The 23,262-nt window shown below is 38.3% G+C and overlaps 1 protein-coding gene across 11 annotated transcripts in view; it reads left to right on the plus strand.

The window, feature by feature from the left end:
- Positions 1-23,262, plus strand: part of EYA4 (EYA transcriptional coactivator and phosphatase 4) — a 262,796-nt gene that overhangs the window by 210,962 nt on the left and 28,572 nt on the right. For 7 of the 11 annotated variants that reach the window (XM_019802811.2, XM_019802814.2, XM_034669166.1 and 4 more), the window contains 4 exons: positions 449-528; positions 4,419-4,602; positions 12,367-12,503; positions 14,178-14,261. In XM_019802811.2, coding sequence (XP_019658370.1) covers positions 449-528; positions 4,419-4,602; positions 12,367-12,503; positions 14,178-14,261 — 485 coding nt within the window. The remainder of the gene's footprint in view (positions 1-448; positions 529-4,418; positions 4,603-12,366; positions 12,504-14,177; positions 14,262-23,262) is intronic. The other 4 variants (XM_011228766.3, XM_034669169.1, XM_034669168.1 and 1 more) reach the window with 1 other exon arrangement.

A 23,262-nucleotide genomic window follows, 5' to 3' on the forward strand; every position in this document is an offset into this window, starting at 1 on the left:
TTCTAAGTTGGTTCTCTGTTTGTTCCCTAAGCTAACCCCATCCAAATGTTTAACTCAAGTGGTTTCTGTGTGCGTGTGTAGTTGTTATGACCATTTGAAAGTTCCAGTAGCTTCCTAGAAGTACTCTGTCTGAATAGTATTTTATTCTTTGAGAACCTCTTCTCTTCTGGACATTTAACCTTTAAAGGTTAGCTGCTGTCCTTAAGACTGTTCCCATGTTCTCTTGTTTGGTCCAGCAGGCATCTATACCAAAGACTTTAACTGTTGTCACAAGAGGGATAGAACTAAGCACATTTTTCTTTATAAATCTCTCGACTTCAGATTTTGTGTTTTGTTGCCTTAACAAAGTTAAAAATAAAAAATTTCTCTTGTTGGATTCTGCGAAGTGAAATGTTTTATTATTTTGCAAAGAAATACTTTTTAAATGCAATTTTTTCTTTATTTCTAGGTTCTAGTTTTGCACCATCATCTACTATTTATGCAAATAATTCAGTTTCCAATTCAACGAATTTTAGCGGTTCACAGCAGGTATGGTAACTTTTTTGTATTTAGGCTTTTTGTATCTGTTTCAGATCTTTGAAGAATAGTTTCAGGTTGTCGTGTAAGTGCATATTCTCCTAGAAAAAGGTTTCTTTATTTAAAATTAACATGTCATTTCAAGGTGTTAAAAATTAGCTATCCCGAATTCTTGGGATCTGTGTTATTCTGGGTATTTTAGGTTTTCTGGTTGCTGAAAGTTTGCCCCTTAAACATTTAAGCCATGATTATTTTAATCATTTGGCATAGAACTACAAAATGTATTGCGTGTTTCCTATTATTTTAAACTGTACTAAACATAATTTTATTTTTTTATAAGTTATTGTGAACGTTAATTAAGAGATTGAACTACAACCAAGAATTAGGTTTTGACATTTTTAGTCCAGGATATTTGTTACTAAACCAAATGCCTCTTGGATTTTTTTTTTTTTTTAGGTTCTGTGGTTTATTTTAATAAATGTTTGATTCCTACTTTCCTGACAGCTGTAATTTTTGCTTTTGTCACTGTGCTTGCCCCTAGCAGTCCTTAGTCCTCCTCCTAATTATGTTTTCTTAGTATTTTTGTGAATTCTAAAATCTAGTTTGCTAGAATTACGTGTGGAGCAAGAGTGAATGTTTCTGATGAGTGAATATACTGACACTTCAGAAATCTTTTGTCCTTATTTCCTAGTTCTCAGTCATGTTCAGAGTAGTTGAGATAGAAAGGTAGTTGATTTCGTTGGTAGACAATACACTATTATCCTTTAACATAGTTGTTGGACTTTTATATATTCTAAAATCTAAGTTATTGCACAAGTGTGCTCTTTGGATTTACTGAAGGAAGTATATTAATTGCCTTCTTTTAATGTTTATTAATGTAATAAAAGGCAAAAAAATCTGATTATTAATGTGGAAAAATAATATCTTTGATATAATTGTACTGTGTAATTTAGCATTAGTTAGAAAAATGGTTTCTTAAGCATTAAACATCAAAGCTGGTATGTCTATTTTGTATTTTAAAATATTGAGAATTTTTGATAATCCAGGTAGCTTCACTTTACGTACTTTTTTATTGATATAGGAAACATTAATTGAGCGCTTACTATCCATTAGACTTTTGACTAGGCATTGAAGATTCAAAAATAATGTCATTGTTCTCCACTGTCTGGAAGGAAGCAAGTCCAATGAAACAGTTAGGAAAATAATATGAACAGAGGGTAGGATATAATGACTATAATAATAGAAATGTACACTAGGCAGAGTAGTAGGTAACATAAAGAAAAGACTACTCTGTTCTACTTGGGAGGATTTAAAAAAGATTCATAAAGGAGAAGAAAGATTTATGTTATAAAACAGATCCAGTTGTATCTGAACATTTAAATGCAGTGGCTCCAATATAACACATAGCCTGTATTTTGGACCATGGTTGGAATACCAGTCTATTATTTTAGCTAATACTTACTGAGTAGTTATTATGTGTTAGAAACTGGTCTGTATGCTGGGGACATGTAAGTGGGGACAGGAGTGGTTAGGACCTCCTGGAGCTTGCCAGCTGCTGAGAGAAGCAAACAATAAACCAGTAAACACATAAGAAAATATAGAATTGGAAAACACAAGGGGTCAGAACAGAGTCCTATTAAAAATATTAGTAGAAATCTAATTTTGAGTAGGGAAGATTTTGTGGAAGGCTTATCTGTGGAAATGACATTCAGAACAAGGCTTCTAAGACTTTGGTGAAGAAGGAGGGCCAGGGTGTTTTGGGCATAAACCCTTGGTGTGCCAGTGAATTCAAAGAAGGGGAGGGTTTAGTCTGTGCATGAGGGCAGATGGAGGAGCATGTTTAGGAAGATAGGCAGGGCCCTGTATGTGTAGGGCTCTGTGTTTGTATGTAGGGCTCTGTATGTATATCTCTCTGTAAGGGATTTCAGTTTTATTCCAAACCCAATGGGAAGCTATTAAGGGATTTCAAGCAGGAGAATAGCATCATACGGTTTATGTTTTGGAAACATGTATGGAAAACATACTCTGCCTTTAGGCACTCCAGAGAAAACTAAACCTAGAAATGAAACAAATTAGAAAACTGGTCCACTGGCTCTAACAGGAAGCGAAGGTAGCTTGGATCAGGGTGACAGCAGTGGGATGAAGAGAAGTGGAGATCTTTGAGAGATGTTTGAGTACAAAAAAATGTTTTAGTCACCAGTAGCTGGCAGTCAGACCTTTCCTCTCAGTCACTTCATCTTCCCATCAGGAGGTTAGTAGCCTCAGGGAGACCTTCGGCACACAGGTGTTGGAGTCAGTCTCTCTGGGTTCCAATTCCAGCTCTGAAACTTGCTAGCTGTCTGACTTCGAGCAGATAGATCGCTTAACCACACTGTGCCTTCGTCCCCCTCAGGGTAAAATGGGGCAGTAATACCATATAGGTGGTGTGAGGATTAAATGGGTAAATCCAATCCACTTAAAGCCTTAGAACACCGCCTGACACCAAGTAATACTGTGTAAATGTTTTACTCTGAGAAAGATATGGTGCTAGGAACTTTGTCCAAGTATTGCTGAAAGATTTTTTCCTTGGCTTATAGGTGGTAATGGGGACTATCAGATCCTGAAATTAACAGCCAAATAGAATTTTAGTTCCCTGCCATACTAGAGTTGGACCAGAAAACATGGGGGTTGGGGCACCAACCTTCCACCAGTCAAAAACCCATGTGTAACCTTTGACTCCACCAAAACTTAACTAAAATAATCCGCTGTTGACAGGAAGCCTTACTGATAACATAAGCAGTTGATTAACACATACTTTATATGTTGTATGTATTATATATTGTATTCTTACAATAAAGTAATCTAGAAAAAAAAGAAAATATTAAGAAAATCACAAGGAAGAGAAAATACATTTACAGTACTGTTCTATGTTTATCAAAAAAAAAATCCGCGTATCAGTGGACCCGTACAATTCAAACCCATGTTGGTCAAGGATCAACTGTAGTTAATCCTTTTTGATCATATATATATTTGCTTATATACATATTTACTTATATAAAGAATTTCCTTTTTTGGAAACCACATCAAACATGGATCTTTATTCCCTTAGGTACATGTATCAGGGAATCTTAATCCTGACCAAGGATTTGTCATCACTGATAACAATTTGGGTTAAAACATGCTAGATACATTAAATACCAATTATTGCAACAAATTCTTATTTGTTACCTTAATATGTAAAAGGATTTTGAAGAATCACTAAGATAACTTGAAGGTTCTTAGAATTTTTTAATAAAATGGAGGTCGGAGGAGTTGACCCAACACTTTCTTTTTTCTCTAGCAAATGAGGCAAACTCAATATTTGAAAACCTCACTAGAGACTTTAAGTCAAGATCTTAGATGACACTTAGCCTGGGTAAAAAACTCTCTTACTCATTTTCTTTTATTTACTCTTTATTTCATGCATAATTATCAAGAGTAACCTAGAAGGGTAACAGAAATCACAGGAATGCAGACTCTGAGGTCTGTATGGAAGCCACGAAGGGCAGCCAGACCATCTCCTTGCTGGTGATCTTAGAAGATGTGTAAGAACTGGTGCTATGAATATGAGCTCATTCCACTTCCTTCTCTCCTCTTCCAGTGCATGAGACCTTCTGATGTCCATCCCCGGATAAGTAATCGTGGTTAAGTGAGGCATAGGCAGCCTTTAGGCAGTTTGAGAATTCTGTGCTGAGCCTGGTTGGCGAAGCCAGGAGGGTAGTTCGTAACTGTGTCCATTCACGAGGATCACCTCAAAACTGTGGACTCCAAAACAAATGGAGCCCAATACTAATCTTTCAGTTACCATAGTGATTGCTTTTCTTTGGAGCATACCAGAAGTAATTTCTCCTTCAAGCACACATATGTCTCAATTACTATTTCAGGATTACCCATCCTACACAGCCTTTGGCCAAAACCAGTATGCACAGTATTACTCAGCATCCACGTATGGAGCATATATGACGTCAAATAACACAGCTGATGGCACGTCATCCTCGACCTCAACCTATCAGTTGCAGGAATCTCTCCCGGGACTGACTAGCCAACCAGGTACAGCTCTTCATCCAGGTGAAATACTTTTATGTTTTGCTGGGTCTAATATATGGAGAAAAAGGACGTTTTGGAAACAAGGCTGGAAGTTCTCCTATAATTATGCTGACATTTAACCTGTGCCAATACCACTGTATAAGATGAGGCTTTTCTTCTGGCGTTTCAGAAAACCCTTCTTTTAGATGTGGACGGTTAAGAGATTGTAAGTTCAAATGGCAGTGTGTATATACATGAATATGGATATAAAAAGGTCAGTCCTTTCTTTTGTAAAGATCATGACACTTTGGAAAAGCTGTAGTAATATTATCTTCTTCGGGTGTAACTGATAGTATTTCCTTTAAGCTTGAGAGACTGTGTAGCTCCTTCATCTTTGTGAGTCATCAGGAACTCCAGCCAGTGAACGTTTCCTACATTCCTAGAATGTGTAGGATCATCGGTAGGTAGTTTAATATCTTTCTCTGATTAGCACTTACTTAAAATCCGTTGTATTCTTCATTGTCTGAATCTTATCTGCAGTGCCACTGGACTTGAATGCGCTGACACAGCTGAAGTATTTAAAGTTAAAAGCAAATTTAATAAAGATTCATTGTAATCCTATTCAAAATTCCAGCAGGACTTTTTGGAGAAGTCATCAAGATGATTCTAAAATTACAAGGAAAGGCAGAGGAACTAGATTAGCTGAAATAATTTTGAAAAATAAGAACAAAGTTTAGGGACTGACATTGCCTGATTTCAAGATATATTATAAGGTACGGTTATCAAAAATGTGTGGTATTGGCAAAAGGATAGATACATAGAACAGTGGGTAGAATAGAGTTCAGAAATAGAACCATATGCATACACTGGAAAATGGATTTTTAACAAAGGTGCAAAGTAAGTTGAAGAATAAAGGGTTTTTTGTTTGTTTTTCAAAAAAGTGGTACTGAAACAATTGGACATTCATATGCAAAAATAACAACAGTAATAACACAAACAAAAAACAAACCCTGAAACAGAATCTTGACTTGTAACTCACACCATATACAAAACGTATAAAAACTAAAACTGTAAACCTTCTACAAGAAAACATGGTGGAAATTTTTGTCAGCCTTGGGTTACATTTTTATAGTTGTGACATTAAAAACACAATCTCTAAAAGAAAGGAAATTAGCCTTCCTAAAATCAAGAACTTCTGTTGATGAAATGGTGGCGTCCTTTCTTTTTGGTTCCCTATTCAGAATAGGGTCTCTAATCTAACTGTGGCTCCAAGGAAAAGCTGTCTAGTATTCTACTAGACTTGGTCTTTGGTGCTCTTCCATTTCAGTTTCTTTCTCCTTATCTTCCCTTTATATCCTTCCTTCCATGACCATTCAGCCCCCTTGAATTTCTGGTCCTTGTCCCCTTAAGGCTTCTGTCTAGGCTTTTCATCTACCCCCAGCCTCTCTGAGCAGTTGTATCCTGTGCAGGGCAGGAGGAAGGTAAGGCCGGGGAAGCACAGGGTACACAACTGAAGGAGGCATTCATTCTCAAGGCCCTTAAATTTTACTCCTTTAGTGCTTCACTTACCTTAACCTCATTTCAGCTTAAATCCCATGTTCTAAATGTGTCCTGATCCTTGTTGAGTCAGTAGTTATGTTTCGTCAAGAATAGTACCTCAAGATAAAGAATGTGTGGGGCGCCTAGGTGGCTCAGTCAGTTTAGCATCCGACTCTTGGTTTTGGCTCAGGTCATGATCTCAGAGTGGTGGGATCGAGCCCCATTTTGGTCTCCCCACTCAGCAGGGAGTCTGCCCGAGATTCTCTCCCTTTCCCTCCGCCCCGCCCCCCACTCGTGCACATGTGTACATGCAACTGTACACATGTGCACCCTCTCTCTCTCAAATAAATAAATTTAGAAGGAAAGGAGGGAGGAAGGAAGGGAGGGAGAGAAAGTAAAAAAAAGAAGGAAGGAAGGAAGGGAAAGAGAAGGAAGGGTGGGAGGAAGGAGGGAGGGAAGGAAGGAAGGAAGGAAAGAAAGGAAGGAAGGAAAAGGAAGAGGAAAGAAGAAAGCATGATTTCAGAATACTTGCTTAATGGATAGTGGAAATGCTTTAGATAAGGAGGTACCTTGTCACACTGTGAAAGGTTTTTCTCAATAGTAAATGCATAGGGAAACAGGGTAGGATGACTGTATTCAAAAACAAAGTCACAGGAGTATTTGATCATAAAGTTACTGAGACTGAATGATGGGACCAGGACCAGCAGATGGTTTTTGAGTTTACTAGAATAGAACTACCATGAGTGAAAACCATTTGGTTTTCAAATATGGTATCCACTGTTTAACACTTTGAATAAAAGGGTGATTTGCTCTAATTTCAGTGTGATCACAAAAGTTTCTCTGCAGGAAAGACACAGATGGACACTTCCCATTAATTAAAGAATAATAAATACTCAGAATAGCTATTTTGTTTACATTAAAAATACTAAATGCTGGCATGTAGGTATGCTGAATGCGTGACTTGGGATGTGACGCATCCATGTGTAACATCCTCATAGTCACTATCAGAATGCAATTTTTTCAGTTTTCCATTGATTGCTAATGCCAACAAATACAGTTTGACATAATTTCAGGTCTTATCAGACTTTCTGTTGAATTTTTACTTGTAACTACATTCTCTTAACCAAAATTATAACAATACACGTGGCTAGATTTTTAGGGAATTCTGTGACCCCAGACGTTCAGGCAAGGTAGTTTTAAGTTTGATTTTGCCTTTCCAGATCTGGCATGCATCCAAAAAACCAAGAAGTTTATAACTATGGGATTTTTCTTTGTTATTGATGAAATTTGAGGTACTTAGTTCAAGGGTATGGAAAATATTTCCCATTGACCAGCTCTGCATTTTGGACATTTGGACCAGCAGAGACCTAACAATTAAATCCACAATTTTTCATAAATCATTTACTGTTCACGGCTCTCATTTTTAAAATAGAAACATACTTTATGTTCTATAGTAGACAGCTGGTGGTTCTGGTTTAGAGATAAACATAAAGGACATTAAGTTGGATCTAAATAGCCAAAGCTTGGAAGGTATAGTTATTCATTACTGTACTGATTAAAGGAGAATTATTCAATCATGTATAGTGTTGGCCCAAGAAAAGCCTAGGGCAATTGGTAATGACTGATGTTATTTGGAAATTTCAAATAGCATTCAGTTCTTGACTTTACCTTACTAGGCCTTTTGACAATGTATTTAAAGAAACATTAGCATACTGATTAAGAACAGATATTTGAGTTTACATTATCTTTATAAAGGTCTATTTTTGCCTTTAACAAAGATTATCTCAGGTATATAATATTTTTTATTTGCATTCAGAAAGTTTGATGACTGATCAGCACATTAAGATTAGAGATTTTTGTAGCTCCCCCTTTCAATATTTTAAACACCTTTAAAATGAAAAATAATCAGTAATTTGTAACAGTATCATCCTTTACTCTGAGACCTTGGCACACATTACAATACATTAGCTAATTAAACTTTACAGGTGCTTCAGAAAAGTAAAGGAGATAGTAAGATCACTTCACTCTCTGAAAAGAAGCCAGTTTCTTAGGCAGAACTCAATAGAATTTCCATAGCTTCATGGCATTTCACACAAGGACAGGAAGGAAGGCAAAGTGCTCATTCATTTAATTAAAGCTAACAAGAAGTTTTAGATAGAAGGGACTGACCACATTTAATTTCTCTGCCAATTTGCCTTTTCCCTACCTGCAGCATTAATGTACTCTAGGGCAATTACCTGAGTGAAATTTGGCAGAGACACTGGAATTAACAGCTTTCTCTTAAGAAAAAAAAAAAAAAGTGTCAACAAATGTTTAATGACCAGTTGAGCTCCAGTTCCTGGATTTTCCCTTTATCAGAGGAAAAGATAGCACCTTCAAAAGATAGAGAGGTGAGAACAGTTCCCCCTGGGTGGTTACTATAGGAGCCCAGCTACCACACATGCACTCTTCAGGACCTTCTCTTTTTCTATGAAGATCTTTCGATGAATTCGTTGGCCCTTACTCTCACAAAATTGTATAAAGTCTATGTACTCTTTTGATGGGTAGAAACAGATGTAGATTTGACATCTTTATAACCTGGAGGACTTGTTGCTGTTGGGAGAGAAAGGATAACCTAGTGGTTAAGGCAGGAATTCTGGAATCATACCGGCATTCTTCATACAAGCTATTTCATCTTGGTAAGTTAATTTAAAATCTCACATGCTTCCAGTTCTCCCATTATTAAAAGAGGATAATGAAGGACCAAATTCACTGGGTTAAAGTGAAGTTTAAGTCAGACATATATATGTAAAGAATGTTTTACAATAAAGAGCTCTCACAAATCAATAAGAAAAAGATAACCCAATTTTTTTTAATGGGCAAAAGATATAAACAGTTACCTCATAAAAAGAAGATCCCAAATGGGCAAATAAACATACAAAAATAAGTGTTTTGCATCATTATTCATCGAGAAGATGCTAATTAAAACTACAGCAAGACCAACATAGCCCCATAATGGCTAATGTAAGAAAGATACTAGCAAAACCAAGTATTGGCAAGGGTGTGGACCAACTGGAAATCTCATTGTTAGTCAGAGAGTGAATTAATCCAACCACGCTAGGAAAAGGTGGTCAGTGTCTGCCAAAGATGAACATATACCTTCCCTCTGACCCATCAGTCCCACTGCTAAGAACATACCCTAGAGGAATAGGAGCTTATGTCCACAAGATGTGAACAAGAATGTTTATAGCAGCTTTATTTGTAATTGCTTAAAACTACAAATAACCAAATGTTCATTCACAGAAAGGATAAATACAGGGTAGTACACATACATAATGAAGTTCTAGCCACATAAAGGAAAAAGCAAACAACTGTTCCGGGTTACAAAATGGAAGAATCTTACAGACACAATGAGTGATGAATAGAGCCGAGCATATATTTCAATAAACTTTTTAAGAAAGAAGGCAATGCATGAGACATGCTAAGGATAAATGTGGAGCTGCTCTTCATAGTTTTCTTAAAAGGATATGCCTTTCATCAAAACACTTCTGTCCATATTTTGTCCAAATTTGTAGAGCCCTTTTAAGATCCTTCTGTAACTTGGCAAGAATCAGTGATATCAAATCCTACTTTTTTGAAACCCGGACACTTCCGGTGACCAGTCTTTTCCCTTCTTCCTTCTTCTGCTCTTTAGCAGCTGGCTCTCCAGTTCCTTTAATAGCTGAGTTGTTCCTGCCAAACTCCTTCTTTATGGATCCAGTCAACAATCAGCCACCCACAACTGATCACAATGGCTTTGGAATTTTGCAAGTTTTTGACCTTTCACCCCTTGCATTTTTGCAAGAATAAAGCTTCCTCATGATAGTTAGCAGCTGAAAATTGATCTATCCTGAATAGAAAGACAAGTTTTTGTGGCAAGTCATCCAAACAGTTTTATAAGCTTACTTAATAAATGGGGCTTAATTTGAATCAGCATTGTATCAGAATGAGGACAGTTGACTTGTAGGGCGTAGTAACCTTACAAAAATTCTGTTTAAAAAAAATGACTAAAAATAGAAGAATTTTTGTGTGATTTTTTTTTTTATTTAAGTTGGCATGTGTTTAAGTACCTAAAGCCTCATTTAATGCTTGTGCCAAGTAAGCTGAGACATGATTTACTCTAAGATAGGGCAATATTCAACTGAAAACTATAGAACCTTTTTATTACACTGTCTGCTCTCACACAGTCGATAGCAGAGACCCATGATAGGAACAGTGCTAACAGTGGTTTAAGAGCAGATAATATTTGAAGCACAGTCATGTGTTTTTTTGATGCTGTCCTGACATGCACAGTGTTTCCCAAAGATAATCTTATAACCATTAGAAATAATTACAGGGGAGCTTTGTAAAAATGACTATTTATTTAGAATTTCTCAGAAGAAGTATGACCTAAGTGTTGTCTAGCTTGTTTAGATTTGTTTATTTAGATTAATAGCTACTTGGCTGTCCTCATACTTACTTTTCTTTAATTTTATGATAAAGCATAATAGTTCTAACTTCTTTAATTTAAATTTAAGTAGAGTATTTAAATTTAATTTAGATTTAATGTAGTTTGCCATCAGACTCTCCTAGAAATGTTTACGCATATGATTGAAATCCAATTAAAGAGAAATCATTTTTACCTCAGTAATTCAGAAAGCAGCTGCAATTGGTCATGCTTTAATATACAAAGAAACTGATTCAGAGCAATTGAGTGAAATGCTTCAAGTCCTGCAGTCAGTCTGACTCTTGTTACTTGGGAGGTTGTGCAGCACCTCACCTGCTTTGGTTTACCTTCCCACAGATTTGCCGCTGCTCAGTACTCCTTCCTCCGAAGATGCCTCACCCCCAGCTTTAGCCATGTCAGATGTTCAGGTGCCTAGGGGGCAGGCAGAGGTCAGTTAGATACAAAGTCTGAAACTTCTGTAGGATGTGGCCTCGTTGGAGGTATGGATGTATGTATGGCTCATCTCAGAGAAGGTGATTAGCCAATGAGAGGGTTAGATCACCCAGATGGTGTGGAATAAGGAGGACAGTGACCGAAGGTTGGAACTCTTATATACCAGCATACGAGGAATGGGCAAAGGAGAAGGAGTGCATGTCTTCTAGACAGAGAAGGACTGGAGAGAGAGCTTCCAGAGCTAGGTGATCTCAAGGTATCAGGTGCCAAATAATGGCTTAAGGAGGTAGTGTTTAACAGGATCAAACACAGCACAGGCATCTAGGAAGATAAGGACGGAGTCTGTCTATAACATCTGTCAGTTAGGTGGTTATTGGGGACTCTGAGTAAGAGTCATTTTATTAGAGTTTTGGTGAAGTGATTATGACAAATCAGGTGTCAGGAAGTGGAGACAAAGATGGTGTCCTCTGCTGTTGCCATTGGCCACGAATGGCTGTCAAGCACCTGTAGTGTGTCTAGTACAGTTGGAGGTCTGCTGTGAGTGTAAAATACACACAGGAGTTCGAAGACTTAGAATGAGAAGGAGATTATGTAAAACATATTGTTGATAACTTTTAGGTTGGTTACGTGCTGAAATGATAATATTGTGGTTATATTGGGTCAGTTTCTATATGAATAAAATTAATTCTACGTGTTTCTTTACATTTTTTACTATGGCTTCTAGAAAATTTTAAATTATATATGTGGTTATATTTATGGCTTACATTGTATTTCTTTTGGACAGCCCTGTTATGTACTATTCTTCTAAGGAGTATCACTTAAAAAAGAGAAGATAGCAAGCAGATACCTTCTAGGTGAAAATTAAAGGTCAAGGGAAGGACTTTTAAACTTGTCTGTGGCCCACAGAAAAGCAAGAGGTTGGAAGAAAATTAAGAGAGGGTTTAACTAATGGAGCATGATTCCCTAAGAGGGTGAGTTTGGGAGTCAAGTTTATAGGTAGAGGGATGGGATTGATCCAGAAGAAGACATCTCCTCCTTTGAGCTCTGACATAAGGAGATGAGAACTGAGCTAAATTTGGATAAATACGTAGGTGAGGGGAGAGACAGGGAAGGTAAAGACATATGGAGTATAAAACACATTCAGGTTTAATAGATCACATAGACTGAAACTACGGGGGACTTGTGTGACCTGCAAAATTTTTAATTGAATTGGGATTTTGGTCATTTGGGATGATAAATCTTTTTTTGTCATGAGGAGCTTTCTATTGTATTCTATTGTATAAGGATTCGGTTAACATAATCCACAACAAAGACTCATACCTGATCTAAAAATGAAGTGCTGTTCTTGATACACGTTGTGTTATTTCTAGGAGAGTTTGATACCGTGCAGAGCCCCTCCACACCTATCAAAGATCTTGATGAGAGAACGTGCAGGAGTTCTGGGTCAAAATCCCGAGGAAGAGGTCGGAAAAATAATCCCTCCCCGCCTCCTGACAGTGACCTGGAGGTATGCTGACTTACCCTTAAAGAGTGGAATATGATGTGGTATTTTATTGAATGGTATATTCTATACCTTACAGTTCCATAAGGTTTTAACCTTTGAAAAAGAAGGATATATCATGAAATGAGTGGATCTTATTGTGTGGGTATTTCACAGCTCCAAAATTTGAGATTTCATCCATGATAATGGCAAAATTAAAAACTTTAGAATGATGGTACTTTACAATTCTAGGCCTGAGATAATTGCATCTTTTGATCCTAATTGGCACAAATGGAAATTTACAAAATAAAGCCATTGTTTGTGGGATAGTTTTCTGAGAGACACTCTATTTGGTAGTATTAAGGTAATGAAAAATGTTTATATGGGTCAATAAAATTTTGGGGAGGTTACTAAAATTTAAAAAGGTAAAATTAATCTGTACAGAAAGGAAAAATTGTCTTCTGAAAATAGGAAAAATTCCAGTCATTTGATGCATGTTAACATTTTTATATCTATAAAAACTTCCTTGCATCCTGTTTTTCTGGTTGAGAGATCTTTTGAGGTCTTTCCATGCTAAGCAGGTTGATTTTTATTATAAAACATCAGGGAAACTATTCTTTTTTTTTTTTTTTAAAGATTTTATTTATTTATTCTACAGAGATAGAGACAGACAGCGAGAGAGGGAACACAAGCAGGGAGTGGGAGAGGAAGAAGCAGGCTCACAGCAGAAGAGCCTGATGTGGGGCTCGATCCCAGAACACCAGGATCACGCCCTGAGCCGAAGGCAAACGTTTAACCGCTGTGCCACCCAGGCGCCCCAGGGAAACTATTCTTAACCATACTATGTTACTTGTTACACAACTGCATCCTTCAATTAAGTAAAATACCCAAAATTTCCAGATTTGGTAAAATCAAATAATAATCATTGTGCCTCTTTGTAAGAGATCACTTCTTTCACCTGAAAGACAGTACCACATCCCAGTGCCTTCAGGTACCCAGCAGGTGATATAAAAGAGTGAACGGGGCCAGGGAGCCAGCAGAATGTAGGGAGCAGGGAGCATTGGCCCAGGAGAAGGAGGCCTGCCCATCACTGCCTGGTGGAATGTCAGTCAACATTGCTGTATCTTCCAGTTTCCCTGCTGCAGTCAGAACTCTGATGTTTGTGTGAAATCTACTAATCTTGAAATGTTGATCAGTAATTTGAAATCTTTCTAAACACTGTGCAAACTGAACATCTCATCGGATGGCCTAATCTAACGCAAAGGTCAACAGTTTGCAATTCCTGTTTAGGGATCACTCACTGATTTTTTAAAATATTTTTTAAAAATTTAATCCTTTGCATGAATTGCAAAATCTGATGAATCCATGAGGCAAAAGATTTTAAAATAGCATCTCAAGCACACTTATGTCCTAAGTTCAAATGTGTCTTTTGGGGTATTAACTGCAAGTAAATATTTAGATGAATTCATTCAAATTAGGACATCCAATCTTTAAGCTATTATGACTTTTTTAATCACTCCTCCCCCTCTAGTTTTATCATGATAATATCTGGCAACCTTAGAAAAATATTAATGGAGTACTGTAGTTTTTTATAAAGTCCTATTGAGATTATACCCAACAACGAAGTCAGATGTTTTCAACTAAGATATTTCTGTTTCCTTAGAACTTGATAATTCTTTGATACTTTTTTTTTTTCTTCAGCGTGTGTTTGTCTGGGACTTGGATGAAACCATCATTGTTTTCCACTCACTGCTCACAGGGTCTTATGCGCAGAAATATGGCAAGGTAAGAGATTAAGAAATTTCACCCCAAGATACCTTGTTGGAATTTTATTTTGTTCAAAAATCCAGAGCAACTTCAGGTCATGATCTCAGGGTCATGAGATTGAGCCCTGTGTTGGGCCCCGCACTTAGTGGGGAGTCTGCTTGAGATTCTCTCTCTCCTGTTGCCCCTCCCCCCTCCCTCCCTCCCTCTCTCTCTTTCTCTCTCTCTCTCTCTCTCTCTCTCTCTCTCTCTCGCGCGCGCGTGCGCGCGCGCGCGCGCAAACAAATCTTTAAAAAAAAATCCAGAGCAATTTAAATACATTTAAGTGTTTTAATTGTAGACTGTCAGATTGGCTCTTAATTAATTTCCAGTGGCTCATTGTTCTTTAGTGAGAACTGGCAAATTTTACAAAAGTAATTCAAAAATTTTTTCAGAATGCCTTTGAATTTTCTTCATCAAAAGCAAGCTTATTACTATGACATAATCATTTTAGAAAAATTCGTTTGTGAATTACTTCAACATTATAAAATCACATATTATCCTCTAATAAGGAAACTTTAAGAAATTGTTTGAATTCACTTATTATATCAAATATTGCTAGAGAATGCCAGTTGAAATAAGGAAGTAATCTTTTGTCTGAGAATCTGGATCTATGAATAAAAGTATTTTTGATAACTTTGAATAAGCATATGAACAGCAACTGAGGATAACAGCCCCTCACACACATAAATTCAGAGACAGATGGTCTCATGACTTCCTTCCTTTCTTTCTTGCCATCCATTTCAAAGTTAGCTTCTTATGACTGTGTTGGTATACGCTGTGTGCGTGCCATTACAGAGATCAGAGCAACTCCAGCACACTTATCAGGGAAATAGTGGTTTAGGCCATTGTTGTCTGAGTCTTCCACCCTATACGATTTGTAATCTGACCAGAGTCAACTCAGAACATGTTGGCCTGTCTTCATTTACCATATTCAATGTATATCTAACTTTGGTTCCTTTACATATTACACTTATAGAACTGCCTTCCCTGTGTCTTTATAGTGATTCATTATTTATGAGGGTCTCATGTCAGCCCAGCATGCAGTGTTTAGCAGTTTTGTTAAGTTTGGTCTTCTAGACCAGTAATGATGGATTGTGCTTAAGTATTTCCTACTTGAAATATTCATGTAATGCACTCTAGGTGAATCTGCACTGTATTTGATTTTTGTGGTAAGTAATATATATAACTAAACAAATATGCAAGGTAACAGTTTTGCTTAACAGCCATTTAGAAAAGGGGATCTTAGCCCCTTTATCACAATCATTGTCATTTAAAACAGTGGTCTCCAAAGCAGGATGTATGAATATGTTCTGGATAGATAGACGATGCTCCACAGAGATAAAAGGGAAAAAATAATGTGTGTACACACACACACACACACACACACACATATTTTTGTCTTGCAGTTTGTATTGTTATATGTTTTAAAATGCACGTACTTTACAAATACATGCAGATTATTATAATTTAAAGAATATGTATATAACATATAAATAAAGTAACTATACATAAATTTGGGGTGCACATTTAAAAATTCTATGACTGGTAGGGTATACAGTTTAAAAAGTTTCCAGAGAACAATCTAAAGCATTTCTTCTGGAATAGTTTTGGCTGATGAGGGATACACAGTAAATCCTGCTGAGCTGACTGCAATATTTTTATATGGCTAAGTTTCACATTATGTCAATGTTTAAGATAATCTAACTTGAACATATGAATGCAAATAAAGTTCCCTTCAAAATAGTCACCATCAGAGGCTATACCTAAATATCCATGTTGCTCCCATTGTGTCAGATCAGTGGTGAAAGTCATCTTTGGGAATTTTAGATTTTTGGAGTATTTCCTCACTTCAAACCTTCCTCCTTTTGTGGTGGTTTTGATTGTTAGAAATAGTAAGATCATTTGAACCCAAGGTGATAAATAAGGAACATGGTCAAAATGTCATTATATATACATTTTTTCTTTTTGTCAGAAATACCATAAAGTTGCACCCCTCCAAGAACTAAGCATGGACTTCCCTTTGGGATAAGAAGGGCCAGTAAAGAGGTGGGGGAGGGGTGGTGAACCATAAAAAAACCTGAATAACAAGCTGCCTTTCTTGAGTGGTCCAAACTGGTTCTAAGAGTAATTTTAATAGCAAAGCTCTCCTGCTTCCCTCAGCAGTGTGCATCATCGAAATAAACCTGTCACTTTGTGGCCACCTGGACATGTAGCATTCATTTCACGTCTGAGTTCCCTTCTCTTCAAGTACGGTCAGAAGGCTTTGCTGGAATACAAGAGACAGTCTCAGTGCTTAAAATAGCAGAGCTTATTGAAAGAGTGGCGCGAAGTGAAGGGAAGAAGGGAACCGATGTCATTTAGTGCCCGCCGGGTGCCAGGCGTGAAGTGTCGCAACAGTTCTAAGAGAGAGAATTTTCTCCCCATCTCTAGATGAGGAAACATAGGGAATAAACTATGTGCAGAGTCATCCAGCTCGTCAGTGGCAGAGATGAGTCATGGGGCCCTCGACTACTTGACCCCAGAGCCCGTCTCGTTTCTGCTGCAGCCCATCACACAGCATAGGCCATCAGTGTGTCAGGAACGCAGTATGTGTCATATCCTAAAAAGAGTAAAGACAGTCAGTGAGGAACTGTGTAGGCAGTTATGGGGATTCCCCCTAAGTTGAAATAATTCGAATGATCTTTTCTCAGACGATTGGGCTACTTTTCCCTCAAGAGGTAAAACTTAAGAAGTGTTTCGTGAAGTGGATTGTGGCAGACAGATATCACTGCCTCATGGCAATACAGCATGGGAAAAGAATCAAGGGCACTACTGAAAGTTTGGGGAAGATAAACTTACATTTATAGAGTACCTACTGTGTGGTAAATGGAGCCTGTGTTTGGCATTTGACAAGCAGTAGGGATGATGGTTAAGGACAGGAACCTTTGAGTTGGATAAACAACTTTGAAAACCCAGCACTGATGCGTGCAGCTCTGTGACCTCTGGCAAAGTCCTTAATCCCTGGGCCTCAATTTCTGTAAAATGGGAATAGTACTACCTATAGCAAATAAGAATGAAAGGGATAACATGTTTAAAGGGCTTCACAGAACAGTTGGCATGAATTAACATTCAAAAAACCTGTTATTGGTCGCTTACACAAATGTGATCCCATTTGATTCTCTTAATTACCCTTCTGTAAGTTCTTGTCCAAGTTCCATGGATGCAGAAACCCAAGGTTATGAGGGTCTAAGAAACGTGACCAAGGTCACAAAATGCTAAATGCTGGTACATTTCGTCAGTCTCATGACAAGTCCTTGTACTTTATACAATTTTAACAGGAAGGGAGCCTGTTGGAATTCACCGTACTGAATAATGTTTTACTTAGGGCAATTTAAGGAAATTAGAGTAAAAATTGCTTAGGCTCTATTTTTTCTAATCAAAATGAAAACACCCTTCTTGAAGTCCATGCAAAACAACTTAGATGACCTTATTTATTAAATTATTATTTACATTTTTCTGAAAGTCATTTGATCATTGACTTGTTTCTTAATGTCTGAAAGGAAGTTGGCATTGTCTTCTCGCCAATAAGACATTACTATCTTGGCATACTGGGAAATAGCTAAATAAGGGATGTTACGTCAGGCCCATCTTTTGAAGCCGGAGACCACACGCAGCTCAGAGGTCATTCAGAGGGAACCGAGAGAGCATTGGGCAGCTTCTACTTGACCGTAGACCAAAAGTAAAAATGGCGAAGCTAGAGCTCTGTAGACAGACTATATTCATCTAGCAAATATTTACTTAATGCAAGACAGACCCGCTTCCTGCTCTCATGGAGCTTACAAGAAACAAAATCAAAGCAGATAGCCATAACCCCTGTGAAGACAATGAAACTGTGTCATTTAGAGCGTCACCTGGGTCTCAGCGTGGAGGTGACCTTGATCCTGAGACCTGGGTTGCAGGAAGGAGCTAGCCATGCCGATGAGGGAGGAAGGGGAGAGCATGGAGGAGTGTTCCGGGCAGAGGGCACAGGAGGGCCCTGGAACAGGAACAGTCTTCCAGTGTTCCAGGAATATAAAGAAGTAGTGTGGCTGGAAGGTTGTAAACAAGGGAGAGAATAACTCAGGGTAAGAACAGAGTGGTGAGCAGGGGGCCGCATCAGCTAGGGTATCTCCCATAAGGCACTTGGGGTTTATTCTTGGTGCAGTGTGTTGGAGGGTTTTTGGCTGAGTGGGGACATGATGGTTTATAACTGGCTGCTCTGTGGAGACTAGCAGGCTGCTATGCAGTAAGTAAGAAGTGGTAGCGATTCAGACTGGAACAGTGTTTCTCGAACTTCCATGTGAGTCACCATAACCCGCGGGGTTTGTTAAACACAGATAGCTGTGTCCCACCCCCAGAGTTTCGGATTCTGTAGGTCTGAGTGGGGCCTGAGATTTTGCATTTGGAATAAACCCCAAATAAAGCAGATGAACCATGCTCTAAGAACCACTAGAATAGAGTATTTTCCCAACTTTTTTTCTTGAAATAGTGAGTTCTGGGACATGCCAATGGATAGTCTTTGTGGAAAGGCCTGTGGCCAAAAAGAGGTAGGGACTATGCATTTTATGGTCATTCCGTGCCCATTACCACATTAGAGGTCTTGAGATGTTTTACAGTTGAGACTCCTTTGTTTAATTCCTCAGTTCCCTAGTGTCTTCAGTAAAGACCTTGAGGACTGCCTGAAGTGAGGTCATTCTGGTGACTAGTTGACAATTCAGAAGGACTTTTTTGCTTTGCTAATAACAAAAGTGACCAGGGCCATTCTATGTGGAGAGGAAAGAACGACCTTATACTACTTAGAGGTTGTGTCAGCTTGCAGTTGTTAATGTCTTCAGTCCTTTTCATTTGTTAGGTGAGTCTTGTTTTCACAACATGCATTTTTAGAGCACAACATTTTTGTATAACATAGTGATTTTTCAGTTCTTTCCTCCTCACCTGAGAATGCTTTGTGCACATTTACTGCGTCACACCGAGCATCTTTATGTAAAACATCTGAGGGCAGACCTGCTGTAGGTGAAATGGAGATGTTGAGGGACTGGAGATACCACACTTCCCTCATGGAGCCAGTCCCTTCCCAAAAGGGTTTCCTGAGTCTTGAGTGCCGCTCAGAACACCGTCCGTAAGGCAGGCATCCAGCTGAAGGAGCACCGAGCTAGAAGCGAGAAGGAAGTCCTGTGCCTGGGTGCGCCTCAGGCGTCATTTCACCTCTCAGCCTGTCTCATCTGAAAATGGTTATAATCTGTTTCCTTCCTGGGGTTACTGGGTGGATTAAATGAGGTAATGTAAATGTATAAAAGTAGCACTCAGCTCTGAAAACTATCATCCACATCCCATGCCAGAAAAACTTATAAAAATACACATTATTTCCCCCAAATGAGAAATGACTAATGGCAGTTATTTCTGGACACGCAGAAGGTCAGTGTTTATATGAAGTGGTATCATAATGGCCTGATATATAGTGAGCTGAGGGCTGGAAATGTAAGAGTCAGAGATACAAAATCATGTCCTGACAGAACCACACCTACTTACCTCTTTATTTATCTTTCTTTCTCTCACCAAGAAAAAATAAGCACCATTTGAAGTTCTTGCTATGGGCCTGACATTTTGCCCAGTGTCCTGTTAAATTCATTATCTCCATAACTTTCGTCACCACCCTGTGTGGTTGTTAGTATCTCACACAGCTCGTAAGTGGTATGGCCGGTCAGAACCCACATCTCTTTGACATGTTCTTAATCTCTACATTCTTTTGGTCTCATGTTTTTTTTTTTTCCCCACTAATAAAAATAAAATGCATGGAACATAATAATTTAGGAATGCCACTTCACTTGTAAATAGCCCTGTGTAACTAACTTTTGCATTTTAATTTAAAAAAGAAATTTCTGGAAAATCCTAGTTCCACTTATAAGTAAATGATATTGTAAATTTTCCAAGGATCTTCCTAAAAACTTAGCACTGTTTGACTCTGTTCTGTTGTCAACACAACATGCTCTTTTTCCAAGCAGAACAATTCCGGGATATTTACCGTAACGGCAAGTGAGCTATGTGGGTGTTTGAGCCCTGCTGCTTACGAAGCTGATGATGGGCTTTACAGCAGAGCACCTGTGGGCACGTAGTTTTCAGCCGTGTAAAACTCCGGAATAGGAGTTTGTAAATTTGGCAGGACATAGATGAGGAATCATCTCATCTGTCATCTGTTAGAGTTTGTGAAGATTATTCCTACTCCCTGATTATGTGTATGTATTATTTTACTTGGTAAGTTGTAGTAATTTCTCTTTTTTGAAGGAGGGATGAAAGGAGCTAAATAAATTATGCTTTAGGGATTTGATTCATTTTGGAGCATTAATGTGTCATGTGCTGTGAAGCCATGGTTCTCTAAAGTTATTCCAGAGTATGGGTGAGGAAGCAAAGGAAATAGCCCAAGGCAGGAAAAAAACTGAAGGAAAAGTGAACAGTTGGTTAGTTGCCTTGTGTTGTGAAATTGAAACGCAAGCTCTCCAAACTACTTGCTCATTGTAGACAACATCTTATATAAGAACAGCACTGGGCAAATACGATGTCCATCAGCATAAACCAATTGGTTACTTTTATACTGAAAGTGTACACACACTTACATAGAAGATTTCCAAAATGGCACCAGCTAGATTTTAAATTATGGGATAGTTACGAAGATAAGTATTGACTTATGTGCATGTCAACTAAGGAAAAGCAACATGATTTAAAAGGAAGTGATTAGAATTAATAAGTGTTGGAACCATGGGTTAGTGGCCACCCTCTTGGAACATTAACACCAGTGCAAGTCACCTGCCCTCTGGGCATAATGGCTTTGAAGGGAGATGGAAGAGAATGGCTTTGAAGGGAGAATGGACCAGAGTTTAAACTCTAGCTCTGCCTCCTACTGCACACGTGACCTTGGTAGTTTATTTAAACTTTGTGAGCCTCAGTTACCTTATATATAAAAAAGGAAGGATGATAAAATTAATCATATGATTAGGAGGATTAAATGAGCTAATGCATTAAAATTCGGCACATTGCTTACCACAGAATAAACATTCAGTAAGTGTAACCTGCTTTATCTGGTTTCAAGGAAATCTGAAGGTTGGGAAACTGAATTTTGGGAAAACTGGATGTTTCCTAAAGAAATTTGCATATGTCTATATCTGTTGTTTTTTCTCATAATGTAAGGTACTCGGCTCATAGTTGTAGGGAAGTCGAGGGTGACAAGAGAGTGTGGTACATACGAGTGAGTGAGTGCAGAATTCGCAAGCCTCCGTAATGTTATGGTGTGCTGCGTGGTTGCTCATAATATGTGTGTTTGTGTGCACATATATACACACGTGTGCCAATATGTACATATGTGTACTTGAACAAGTGTACATAATTACAGTGCATATGTAAATACAAGTAAAGCTAAGTCAAAGACAGTGACCCTTCTCAAACTCTGTCATGGGGACTCCTCGTACGGAGCTCTGTGTTGCTTTTACGTGGAGTATCTGTTCCTTTTAGAGAAACTGTTTTTTTCAATTGGACTGAATGGATCTATTATATCATAAATAGCCAAACATCAGGCTCATTTTTATTGAAGCCCAGCCTTACCAAGTTATTGCTGGGAGTAGATGAGAAAAGGGAAAGATCTTGAAGGGACATCACATTTATTAGCTTGAAACTAATATACCAAAAAGGTGAGTGGCAATTTGTTTCTTAAAGACACGAACTTCTAGATGAGACTTCTATAACCTCCTTTGCAATTTCAGTCCCTGTGTATGATCTCAGTTTATAAACCTGTTCAATCTCCCATCTTGAGGAGGTGGGCAGGGCAGATCCAATTATTAACATCCCTTAAATTTCCTTAAGTCCTCAACTGTCCGTTTTCTAGGTTAATGTCTCACCTCTCTTTTCTACAGCCTTCCTCTCATGTACCACTCACCTCCCGCCCCCCGCCCCCACCAAGTCCCATGGCCATCCCATTTGGGTGTGTTCACGCATCTCTGCCCCTACCTCTCCTCTCTTAGTCCCAGGCTTTCCCAGCTCATCCTCCCATGGCCGTTCTCACCAACCTGGCTGTCTCCTTTTCACCCAGTTGCGATGCTATAGTATAAACATAATGCTATGTTGTTTTTTTTTTATATTTAAAAGTATATCTGGCATATGATGGACTGGAAGGGCCCCAAAACAATAAAAAGTCAGCAAGTCTCATTGATCCAGAGTCTCCACACTAGCTGTAATGTGGCATAGCAACTGTAGGCATAGCGTATTACTACTGTTACTACTGCTGTAATTCCCCTTGAAGAATGTATTCCGTCATTAGTTTAATAAATATGGGTGAGCTTTATTCATTGGATTCTCTTCTGATTGAAACAGAGGCTGGTAGTGGTAAGTAAGTTGTATGCCTCCATCAGGGCTTCTGATTCCTTAATATTGACGACTGTTCAATTGCAAATACGTTGCTTACATCGAATGCTTAGATTTTGGATAAATACTCTTAATCCTGAGCAAACATTAGCTAGTTTTGTACCTTTACCAGCTCTCCAGCAGTATCTGGCTACATGACTAAGGAAGGAGCCACTGTGGGTCATTTGGTTGCTGAAGTTAAGTCCACAGGTAGTCTATATGGAGGTGAAGGGGGAGCAATACACTCTTACTCATAACTTTAAACTATTAGTAGGGAATCCTAGTTCCTAAGAAATTCTGCTGAACTAACATTCTACTCAGTGATCAGACCAACCTAAGTCTTAGAGTCCTTAAGAAACAACCCAGCTCTGGTCTTCCCTCCTGTCCCAGAACTTGATGAGAGCTCTTAACTAGTGCTTTTTAAATATCAACATGCATATGAATCACTTGACAATCTCATTAAACTGGATATTCTGCTTGGGTAGATCTGGGGTGGGGTCTGCAGTTCAGTCTTTCTTGCAAGCTCCCACGTGATGTCAGGGCTGCTGGTCTGTGAACCACACTTTGAGTAGCA

Source organism: Ailuropoda melanoleuca, chromosome 10 (genome assembly GCF_002007445.2).
Source record: "Ailuropoda melanoleuca isolate Jingjing chromosome 10, ASM200744v2, whole genome shotgun sequence".
Classification (NCBI taxonomy): Eukaryota; Metazoa; Chordata; class Mammalia; order Carnivora; family Ursidae; genus Ailuropoda; species Ailuropoda melanoleuca.